The 12,187-nt window shown below is 39.1% G+C and overlaps 1 protein-coding gene across 1 annotated transcript; it reads left to right on the forward strand.

Moving 5' to 3' along the window:
- The first annotated feature begins 1,543 nt into the window (after nt 1-1,543).
- On the forward strand, nt 1,544-10,723 carry LOC139479230 (uncharacterized). The gene is made up of 5 exons (XM_071262085.1): nt 1,544-1,758; nt 2,646-2,769; nt 4,001-4,140; nt 7,100-7,220; nt 8,258-10,723. Exons 1-5 carry the CDS (start codon nt 1,593-1,595, stop codon nt 8,268-8,270), a joined length of 564 nt encoding a protein of 187 aa, XP_071118186.1. The 5' UTR covers nt 1,544-1,592; the 3' UTR covers nt 8,271-10,723.
- Nucleotides 10,724-12,187: the final 1,464 nt, after the last annotated feature.

The following is a 12,187-nucleotide window of genomic DNA, read 5'->3' on the forward strand; positions in this document are numbered from 1 at the left end:
AAGCAGACATCGAGACATGAGCATGATAGACAGTATGCCTGTAAGCCTTACCTATAAATACAGTAAACTACGTTTATAACGAACACGCTTATAACGAATTTTTTTTTTGTCCCGGCCATTTGCTGTATATATGCTGTATATATGTTTATAACGAACTACGGTTATAACGAACTAAATTTTGTGGTCCCTTTGAGTTCGTTATAACCGTAGTTTACTGTCATCATTTCAAATCTTCCATTTCAAGATACCATATCATGCAAGCCATTGTGTACTTGTCCTGCTGTGATATGACTGAAACAGTTGCTGACTGTGATGTGAAATGCTCACTTATCCTCGCTTGGCGAAAATGCAACATAAAGACATGAATTATCAACATCATTACAAGTTATGCCATGAATGTGAACAAAAAAGAAGGTATTGTGTCCACAGTTTGGAGGGTGGGGATTAGCCGATGATATGTTGATTGGTTGCTCTTCATTATCTGACTAACTGGATTTTTTTGTAAAGAACCGTGGACATCAGGAACATAGCTGTCTCGTGTGCTATCTCAGCCGACCAATGAGACTTAACACCGATGTGAAACACTTGAGACAAACTTAAGTGATCAGTTGAGATACAAACACGAGTTATAATATAGTAAACTACGTTTATAACGAACACGCTTATAACGAACTGACCGATATAACGAACCTACTTTTAGTCCCGACCATTTGTTGTATATATGCTGTTTGTATGCTTATAACGAACTACGGTTATTACGAACTAAACTTTGTGGTCCCCTCGAGTTCGTTATAACCGTAGTCAACAGTATACCGAAACGCTACATACCTTTGAAAATATTAGATTGTTACAAAGCCATGTGACATTGAACAGGTTTCTTTGCACAGCTTCAGATACATGGGATATTGTTCCTTTATGTGGATATTGACGGATACATTCCTTGAACAACGTAACTGCCTGATATTACAGTTATAAATTTTGTCGGTTGTACGATATTTACATGTGTTTTCATTGATTAGCAAGAACGCGGGAGGCCTCAACACAAGTCAAACCAGTCGAAATTATAGTCCATTATAAGCAAAATTTGCATCCGCGAAGAAAAAGCGCATCCATGTTACGCATCCAGGGATACTTTTTTTTTCATCAGACTACAAATAACGGATGCATCCGATGAGCTTACATCGTTCTTTTTGTCTGTTTGTATATGTTGAAGAACTTAATAAACGCGCACCTTTTGTAATATCGAAATCTTCACAGATCATGGGTAACCTATTAACCAGTGGTATATGCCTCAAAGTTTATTTCAGCAGTCATCACAGACGGTAGTCCAGTCTTTTGTCACGCACAGTTGCGTTAGCCAGCAAGCCGACTCGTGGCAGCTAACCAGTCCAAGCTGACGGTGACAGACACCTGGGTAGAAGCCATCATATTCATTTCTCAGCGATGCGAATGTAAAGAAAAGTGCAGTTGAATTAATACTTCAATTCAATTTATGAATTCATTGAGACAAGACCATATTTAAAAAATACAAGTCAAACAAGAAGTAAAATAAACGTTTATTATCGTTGGCACGGGCACCTGTTGTAAACAACATGGCGGCCGAAGAAGGAAATTACTCGCCGTGGAGCAGACGTTTCTGCTTACAGATTCTCTTTACGACTTTATTCTTCATTTTGACACAGCATGGAGACGAAGTGTTGTCACTGACTGTCTCCTCCACTAATATTACAAAGATAAGAAGTCAACTCAAACTCACAGGTAAACTATATCTTTGTTGATAAATATCTTTCTTTCAAATTCCCTATTCAGCCAGAATATCGATTTTTATCTCGGCTCATTTCGTGAAAAATAAGACAGCTTTAGTTTCATTTCTTTCATGATGGGATAGATATTGGTCTTACGTTAAATCGACGTATCAGGTTTGCTTATAAGCGAGACTGTCACGAGAGTTATCATGGGCCTCGGAGTAGTTCAACAATATTACTGTTTTTACCCCTTGTTGGAGAATGATTGTTTTTACCCCTTGTTGGAGAATAATTGTTTTTACCCCTTGTTGGAGAATGGTTGTTTTTACCCCTGGTTGGAGAATGGTTGTTTTTACCCCTGGTTGGAGAATGATTGTTTTTACCCCTTGTTGGAGAAATGATTGTTTTTACCCCTTGTTGGAGAATAGTTGTTTTTACCCCTTGTTGGGGTACCCCTTTGAAGTATTTATATGAAATTGAATTAGATTGTTGAAAAGACATATTTCCGACCTTTGGGGGAAGCATTTTTCTAATATGAGAACAGCAAGTTTGCTGATTTTCTTATATGTAGATCAAGACTATTATAATGACTAGATAGAGATAAAATGTTCACAATTAATATTTTGCCAGTTTTAGTAACTTAATCATGCCAGATGTCCAAAACCTGCAGGTGTCAGAAAGAAAATAAGGTTAATTGTCAGCCATATGAACATGTCTGATAATTGTCATAACATTATTTCAAGTATTCTATAACTTTTACATTTTCAATGGACAAAAAGGGCCCATATCCTACCACGTCCTTTCAGAAAGATTTGGAATGTGAGTTATGCTACTGTGGATTCACTATAACCATGGCAATAAGACATGTAAGTTGAAGTGTGTAGTATGGACATGATGCAGGAGTCTGCAGAGATAACGCTGATGTTGAACAAGGTCACATGGACACCTGGCCCTCACAACCCGGAGCATGTGACAACAATATCTGCTTCATGGCACAGTCGGCTAACTTTATCATTCTTGAGACGTAAGTAGCATTAATCATTTATTGTGCTGACGCCTTTACAAGCATCAATTATATACTGAACAGCGGTAGAAACTAACAGTTTTCGTCCACTAGTCCTTATAATGATAACATAAAGCAAAACCCTTAAAAGGGCAAATTTCTACTAGTCCTTATGATACCTTTACCATTGGGCAGTTTGGCAAGGACTATAGGACTAGTGCCAATTTCTAACGCTGCTGAATAAAATGTTGTAATAAAATATTAATATGCACCTGAAGGCATATAAACTGCATTTATACACTATGTAAGCTAAGGTGAGACCTACAAGGTTAAATATACTCTATGTTAATGATAAATTCCACTGTTTTTTCATGAAGCTTTTGAGAATCATCAGCAGAACCTCAGTGCCATGATGTACTATATCCAACATTGATTGGGGGCATGGGGGCTGTGCGGAGTTGTGTCCCTTAGGCATGTCTGAATCCTATGATCCTGGGTTCAAATCCTGGTTCAACCCAACTATGTTTGCAGGATTGTCAGCACAATTCCCATGCTCATGGGTTTTACCAAAGTGGTAGATATCTGAGACCTGCATCACTTTGTGCTTTCCTCTCACATCAAGCTGAAATTATGTGATAATATTGTATCTGGAATTCTGTTCAAAACATTCAAATATCCTGTAATACTAATAGGAATAAACATTGTATTTACTGAGCTTTGGTGATAGTGTTGATATTGCATGCACTGTGTCTTATTGCAAAATCTGTCATCCCAGACTGGCTTCTACAGAAAAAACCTCTTGGCTGAGATCAAACATGAAATTGCAACACAATGCTTTGCAGACCATTGTAATATTGGTTACAATGACATCACAATTAAATGACATCACAAATCTCTCTGCCACTGAAGCTGCTTAGCTGTCTTCTTATGCTCAAAATGCTGGTTATTAATTATAATATTGTTTATAAAATGCAAAAAGTTGGATGATAAATAGTCAATAAAAAGACTTTACTGATTGTCCCGAGACCTTGCTTATAATATCAATCACTGGTTTGTCTGATCCAGGAATGCCTATCTATCATATATTATCATATAGCTGGAATATTGCTGAGTGTAGCTTTAAACAACAAACAAACAATGAAAGCATGGGGAATATCAACCTTTAATATATTACATCCTTGACATTGATAAGATGTAATGTTTGTTTTCACTCAAAACTCTACTTAATTATCAATCACATTTCCTTCCTCAGATGTAGAGAGATCACAAATGATGAAAACCCAGACGATGACAACTGTAACAAAGTAGCCGACAGCTCTCAGTCCTTTCCAGGGTGTTGTCCTGAGCTGCAGTGCTCCAAAAGTCCCCCCATCACCACTCCATCCCCCACATGTAAGTAGCCAACACACCCACATCCTTTCCAGGGTGTTGCTTGTTGCAATGTGTATTGACTTGTCTGTGATTGTTGCAGTGTGTATTGACTTGTCTGTGTTTGTTGCAGTGTGTATTGACTGGTCTGTGTTTGTTGCAGTGTGTATTGACTGGTGTGTGTTTGTTGCAGTGTTTATTGACTGGTCTGTGTTTGTTGCAGTGTGTATTGACTGGTGTGTGTTTGTTGCAGTGTGTATTGACTGGTCTGTGTTTGTTACAGTGTGTATTGACTGGTCTGTGTTTGTTGCAGTGTGTATTGACTGGTCTGTGTTTGTTGCAGTGTGTATTGACTGGTCTGTGTTTGTTGCAGTGTATATTGACTGGTCTGTGTTTGTTGCAGTGTGTATTGACTGGTCTGTGTTTGTTGCAGTGTTTATTGACTGGTCTGTGTTTGTTGCAGTGTGTATTGATCGGTCTGTGTTTGTTGCAGTGTATATTGACTGGTCTGTGTTTGTTGCAGTGTGTATTGACTGGTCTGTGTTTGTTGCAGTGTGTATTGACTGGTCTGTGTTTGTTACAGTGTGTATTGACTGGTCTGTGTTTGTTGCAGTGTTTATTGACTGGTCTGTGTTTGTTGCAGTGTGTATTGACTGGTCTGTGTTTGTTGCAGTGTTTATTGACTGGTCTGTGTTTGTTGCAGTGTGTATTGACTGGTCTGTGTTTGTTGCAGTGTATATTGACTGGTCTGTGTTTGTTGCAGTGTGTATTGACTGGTCTGTGTTTGTTGCAGTGTGTATTGACTGGTCTGTGTTTGTTACAGTGTGTATTGACTGGTCTGTGTTTGTTGCAGTGTTTATTGACTGGTCTGTGTTTGTTGCAGTGTGTATTGACTGGTCTGTGTTTGTTGCAGTGTTTATTGACTGGTCTGTGTTTGTTGCAGTGTGTATTGACTGGTCTGTGTTTGTTGCAGTGTGTATTGACTGGTGTGTGTTTGTTGCAGTGTGTATTGACTGGTCTGTGTTTGTTGCAGTGTGTATTGACTGGTCTGTGATTGTTGCAGTGTGTATTGACTTGTCTGTGTTTGTTGCAGTGTGTATTGACTGGTCTGTGTTTGTTGCAGTGTGTATTGACTGGTCTGTGATTGTTGCAGTGTTTATTGACCGGTCTGTGTTTGTTGCAGTGTATATTGACTTGTCTGTGTTTGTTGCAGTGTGTATTGACCGGTCTGTGTTTGTTGCAAGGTGTATTGATCGGTCTGTGTTTGTTGCAGTGTGTATTGACCGGTCTGTGTTTGTTGCAATGTGTATTGACCAATCTGTGTTTGTTGCAGTGTGTATTGACTGGTCTGTGTTTGTTACAGTGTGTATTGACTGGTCTGTGTTTGTTGCAGTGTGTATTGACTGGTCTGTGTTTGTTACAGTGTGTATTGACTGGTCTGTGTTTGTTGCAGTGTTTATTGACTGGTCTGTGTTTGTTGCAGTGTGTATTGACTGGTCTGTGTTTGTTGCAGTGTTTATTGACTGGTCTGTGTTTGTTGCAGTGTGTATTGACTGGTCTGTGTTTGTTGCAGTGTGTATTGACTGGTGTGTGTTTGTTGCAGTGTGTATTGACTGGTCTGTGTTTGTTGCAGTGTGTATTGACTGGTCTGTGTTTGTTGCAGTGTATATTGACTTGTCTGTGTTTGTTGCAGTGTGTATTGACTGGTCTGTGTTTGTTGCAGTGTGTATTGACTGGTCTGTGATTGTTGCAGTGTTTATTGACCGGTCTGTGTTTGTTGCAGTGTATATTGACTTGTCTGTGTTTGTTGCAGTGTGTATTGACCGGTCTGTGTTTGTTGCAAGGTGTATTGATCGGTCTGTGTTTGTTGCAGTGTGTATTGACCGGTCTGTGTTTGTTGCAATGTGTATTGACCAATCTGTGTTTGTTGCAGTGTGTATTGACTGGTCTGTGTTTGTTACAGTGTGTATTGACTGGTCTGTGTTTGTTGCAGTGTGTATTGACTGGTCTGTGTTTGTAAAAGTGTGTATTGACCGGTCTGTATTTGTTGCAGTGTGTATTGCCTGGTCTGTGTTTGTTGCAGTGTGTATTGATCGGTCTGTGTTTGTTGCAATGTGTATTGACCAATCTGTGTTTGTTGCAGTGTGTATTGATCGGTCTGTGTTTGTTACAGTGTGTATTGACTGGTCTGTGTTTGTTGCAGTGTGTATTGACTGGTCTGTGTTTGTTGCAGTGTGTATTGATCGGTCTGTGTTTGTTGCAATGTGTATTGACCAATCTGTGTTTGTTGCAGTGTGTATTGATCGGTCTGTGTTTGTTGCAGTGTGTATTGACTGGTCTGTGTTTGTTGCAGTGTGTATTGACTGGTGTGTGTTTGTTGCAGTGTGTATTGACTGGTCTGTGTTTGTTGCAGTGTGTATTGACTGGTCTGTGTTTGTTGCAGTGTGTATTGATCGGTCTGTGTTTGTTACAATGTGTATTGACCAATCTGTGTTTGTTGCAGTGTGTATTGATCGGTCTGTGTTTGTTGCAGTGTGTATTGACTGGTCTGTGTTTGTTGCAGTGTGTATTGACTGGTGTGTGTTTGTTGCAGTGTGTATTGACTGGTCTGTGTTTGTTGCAGTGTGTATTGACTGGTCTGTGTTTGTTGCAGTGTGTATTGACTGGTCTGTGTTTGTAAAAGTGTGTATTGACCTGTCTGTATTTGTTGCAGTGTGTATTGCCTGGTCTGTGTTTGTTGCAGTGTGTATTGACCGGTCTGTGTTTGTTACAGTGTGTATTGATCGGTCTGTGTTTGTTACAGTGTGTATTGACTGGTCTGTGTTTGTTGCAGTGTGTATTGACTGGTCTGTGTTTGTAAAAGTGTGTATTGACCTGTCTGTATTTGTTGCAGTGTGTATTGCCTGGTCTGTGTTTGTTGCAGTGTGTATTGATCGGTCTGTGTTTGTTGCAGTGTGTATTGACCAATCTGTGTTTGTTACAGTGTGTATTGACCGGTCTCCTAGCTTATCCTGCTGGTTCTGGTCTAACAGCACCCTCGGCTGCTCCCCTAACGGAACCTACTACGACGCCTTCCTGAAGGACTACTGCAGGAAGACCTGTGGGTTAGTAGACGACTGTACAGACCATGTTATTCTTCATGAGAATGCTTCACTGAAAATGGCAAAAGGATTTAAGCGCCAATAAGAAACATGTTGTAATGCTCTTTTAGACAGTTTGGGGGACACAGTCCAACTCAGTTCACTATGCAGAGTTTTCTCCCTTTGGTGCCAGGATTTGCTGGTTTTGTGTTTGAATCCCAGATTTGCACTAATCATTTGACCCTTGCTTTGTGAGTTCTATATCCATGCTTGTTTTCGAACAGGTGGTTTTCAACCATTTTGGGTTTTCCCTCCAACATAAACTATATGATAGTATTCAAAGTGGCCAAATCTGATTGCCATATTAATACACATAAATGTTTTTGTATAAATCACTTTCACAAAGTAATTGTTTCTCTACTTTGATGTGCTTTCAAATACTTGAAGTTGTTGGGCAACTATTTTCACATACTTCAAAAGTTTAGGATTAGTCTCTTTAGATATACAGGCCGCCTCCGTGGTCTAGTGGTAGAGCGTCTGCCTGGAGAGCGGAGGGTCCGGGGTACGATCCCCGGCCACGTCATACCAAAAGACGTTAAAAGATGGTACTTGTTGTTACCCTGTCTGGCGCTCGGCATTAAGGGGCTAAATCAAGGACTGGTCAGCTCGGAGTCAGTATACTGTGTCTGAGTGGGGTATTCATGTTAAACTGTGGCATGGTATCTCAGTGAGCTAGCACTATAAATCGGCATCAGTCCGGACTAGTACAAGCCGCAACAAACACACACACACATTCGTGCATGCACGTCGCTGTATAAGTGCAATAATCTTGGACGCGACATTAAACCCAATTTCACCTCACCTTATATATATTCAGAAAATATTAAAATGATGATATACACATATAGTTATTCTGTAGCTCAGCATGTTCAGATATATGGTAATAAGCTGTGATGGGAAACATGGGTATTGATTGAAGGTGTCTGTTTTATTCAGCTCCACAGTATGCATTCGTTTGTGATAGGAGTTATCTCCCTTACACCACTCTGTTATTTTTTCAGACTGTGTACTTAGAAGAGAACATCCCAAGACAGTGACAAGAATATGCATCGCTCAGAGGGTGGATGATTTCACAAATGGATAAATCATAATTTGCTGTCCATTGCATTTATTCAGACTTATGAATGTCTTACAAAAAGATCTTTGATCTTCCATTTTGTACAGTGGTGTTTTTAAAAAAATTCCAAACAACGGGTTAAATATTAATATTTGTTTTGAAAGTTATGTTCTGTGCCTTGTAAGTTTACATTTTGCGTGACAATTTTAAACACAAATGGGTGATAATTGTGCCTTCAGTTGAAATGTACTTTCACCTGACTGAAAGTCAAGTGAGCATATGTCATAGCCTGGCATTGTCAGCGTCTGTGAAAACCTTCTGTGAACACCTTCTGTGAACACCTTTTGTGAACACCTTCTGTGAACACCTTCTCAGAAACCACTTGCCCAATGAAGCTGAAACTATATCACATGCTTGTTCCCACCAATGATGACACCCCAATTTGCACATGATGTTTATCTGATTTTCAAAATGGCTGCCATGGTAGCCATATTTAAAACAGCTATTACAAGTCATTTTTGTTCAAAATATAATGAAATTTGGAACATATGTCAGTCCTCCCTGCTTCAAATGCCAACTTTCATCCAACAGAAAATATGGCAATATAACCAGGTAGGCATTATAATCAGGGAGGACTGTGTATCCATTTGCAACGTAATGTTTGTAATTAAATGTTTGAAAACGGTGATTGAGAATATTATTACAAAACAGGACAGTAACATTAACACACCTAATTTGTTTTGTTATTTGATGAAGGTGAAACATTCTCTTCGTGAGGATTGGCTATGATGACAACTGAGATCAGTGGATTAGTTTGTTAATTTAGAAGAAACAATTATTTCAAAACAATTAACTACATTGCCAATTTTACATGAAATACTTTAATATGAATAGGCACTATAACCAGGGAAGTGGAACGTTTGTCCTGAAAAACATTGACATTGGCATTATAACCAGTGTGGTAATAACCTGGGAAATTAGCTCTGCTGAAATCTGTTCTGACAAAATACATTGCATTACAACCAGGGTGGCATTATAACGAGTCATTATAACCATAGAGGTCTGTCGTTAGTAGTGAGGTTCAACATATATTTTTTTAATTTTTTGGCGATATTTAATATATTGACCTCGATTTGACCTTACTGATTTGACCTTGAACCATCTTAAAGTCATTACTGCCATATTTGTTCAAAATGTCATGAAACATGGTATGTGTGTAGTTATAGTAGGGCTCATCACATGTGTACTTTCTGTCTACTGAAATTCCCGGTCTGAGAAAGCTGTATAGAGGCAGGCATGTTTCTCCTGATGACATCATATTTTGTTTAAGTCATTGGGAATTAACTGTAGGTATTTTTGGTGAAAGAATTAAAAAAAAATGTATACCATTAGAAAATGCCAATTGATTCCTGCAAATTTTGAAACATTGAGAACATTTAGTTACTTGTTTCCTGTTTGTTACTAGTTTAGCCTGAGTATTCATGAATGCCACTGCTTTTGGTGGAGGTCCTTTTTAACTGTTAAACATTCTAATTGATTGACTACTTCTAGGTGAGCTACAGTCATGACTCACATTTGTGCCTAAGTTCCTCGTCAACATTATTTCCTTGTTATTCCTGAGAGAATATCCTATACTTTACAGGCACATGTGACAGCTGTTTCCTCTTTATGCTGTCAGAGCAGTTAAATGTTTTTCTCGTTTTAAAAAAAATATGCCATATTTTGGGGAGAAAAATGAAGTAATTTTTCAGCTGAGTGTATTCAAATTCCCATGTTTATTCAAAACATGTTTAAGGAAAATGAAACAGTCTCACAATAACAGAAGGGTTCATTGATTACATTTTCCTCAAGTTTCTCCATTTCAGAGACGGCTGGTTATTTTCCTGTTTTTACACAGCAAAACAATTTGCTCATTTAACTCAGGTCTTTGTGGATATACTTTTGTGACATCATGTAAGTCCACATCAAAAGATTTCACTATTACAATTCCTTCCATGCAAGACTTAGAACTTATCAGTCAACCCTTGTTATGTATTATAGTTAAATTATTCCTTTATTCAGAAGTAAGTCTTCCTGTGCAATTGAGCTCTGGCAAAGGCTATACATGCATGGTCACATCTTTTGTCTTAACATACTGACCTAGGCTAATATCTGTAAAACAGGAAACTCTGGTCTGGCGTGACAATAGAATTAGGCAGAGAAAATAATATGTGCCTTTTTGTGTGCTGTGACACTTTGATACTGACAAGGGTGGGACCTGTCCGTGAATTGCATTTCATAGTCACGTGTTGCCCATACAATCAGATATTTTATCTTTGAAACATGCATGGGGTTATTTTTCCCTTGTTTAATCTGTGATATTCTCGATATTTGACTTTTTATAACTGGTGCGGGTCACCAACAAATGTGATGTTGGAAGCAATAAATTCATTAATCAAAGTGTACACGTTCTTGACAGTCTTTATTGCTCACCTGTCGTCTGTTGAAGCTCACCTGACTTCTGTTGAAGCTCACCTGACTTCTGTTGAAGCTCACCTGTCGTCTTTTGAAGCTCACCTGACTTCTCTTGTAGCTCACCTGACTTCTCTTGAAGCTCACCTGACTTCTCTTGAAGCTCACCTGACTTCTCTTGAAGCTCACCTGATCTTGACAGATTCATGAGAGATTACCGAATTGTGTTAGACCTTCCAGCATAAAATGTTGCAGACATATTTTATTTCTTTGTAACAGGGGTAAATATCTACAGTTTTGGGGATGGATTGGGGTGTGGGGGCATGCATGGTGGTCCAATCATCTATGGCACTTCACTGTGCCCAATTGCAATACTTAGGGAGGCGAGAAACCTGTGGTCTTGGTTTGAATACAAGTTTCCCCTGATTGTGTTACTAGGTTTGGCAGCAGGTACCCAAGTTCCTGGATTTCACTATCACTCTAGGCTTTCCCCCAAGCTGACACACTGTGATATAACTGAAATTATGTTCAAAGTGGCCTTAAACAAAATTCACATGTTAAAATATTGGGAAAATCATTTGGGCTCACCTCACACATTTAATCATGCTCCATGTTGTGATATTGCTTAACGATTTGTAACCTCAGCTAATTATGATAATGTAATATGTGTAATATTACAAAGGTGATAAACCCCACACTATCCAATGAATAAGGTTAGAAGTAGGCTGAGGTAAGTATTACCGTATTTCCTCAATTAAACGCTCGGACATATATTTCTTTCAGACCCCGTTTAATCGGAAAAATGATGGGGAGAATAGCGTGCATATTAGCTACCTGGCGTTTAATCGAGGCCTGGCGTTTAATGGAGACCCGGTGTTTATTCGAGGCCCCGCATTTAATCGAGGTTAAGGTACCCTAACACACTGGCATGCTTCATGCTTCCATAGGCACCATTCATTCTGCCGAATTCCCTGATTCCTTACCATTGAGTAGGTCGTGGAGTCTTTACTCAAACATTCATAACACTTGAAAGTTACTCTGAAAACGGTCCGCTTCTATCGTCGAAACAAGCCGTGGGTCTTCTCGGTAAGAACATATGTTTCCAGCAAGTCATATAGCTGGAATATTGATGAGTGTGACGTTAAACAACAAACAAACCTAACTATCATCGAAGCAATCTAGATTCAATTCTCATCGACATTGCAGATAATTAAATGAAGCGGTCATAAAATCAGCTCTACGGCCTCGTCGGACCATCATGTTTGGGCGGTAGCCGGGACGACTTTAGTCGTCACTTTTCTGATTAACATGTATTGTTAAACTGTGCACTGAATCCTACTGTCAGATCCCGTCGGACATTTCCGTGAACCTTCATGAAACAACCCGATTGCGTGGGGCGTATTTAAATGCCTTAATTATAGTG

This window comes from Haliotis cracherodii, unplaced genomic scaffold (assembly GCF_022045235.1).
Source record: "Haliotis cracherodii isolate W230 unplaced genomic scaffold, xgHalCrac1.p SCAF_4, whole genome shotgun sequence".
NCBI lineage: Eukaryota > Metazoa > Mollusca > Gastropoda > Lepetellida > Haliotidae > Haliotis > Haliotis cracherodii.

What these genes read in the sequence shown, in the direction of transcription:
- LOC139479230 (XM_071262085.1), top strand. Translation starts at nt 1,593, where the DNA reads ATGGCGGCCGAAGAAGGAAATTACTCGCCGTGGAGCAGACGTTTCTGC. An exon ending in AAGTCAACTCAAACTCACAG is followed by an intron (nt 1,759 to 2,645) that starts GTAAACTATATC and finishes GACATGATGCAG; the next exon opens with GAGTCTGCAGAGATAACGCT. An exon ending in AACTTTATCATTCTTGAGAC is followed by an intron (nt 2,770 to 4,000) that starts GTAAGTAGCATT and finishes TTCCTTCCTCAG; the next exon opens with ATGTAGAGAGATCACAAATG.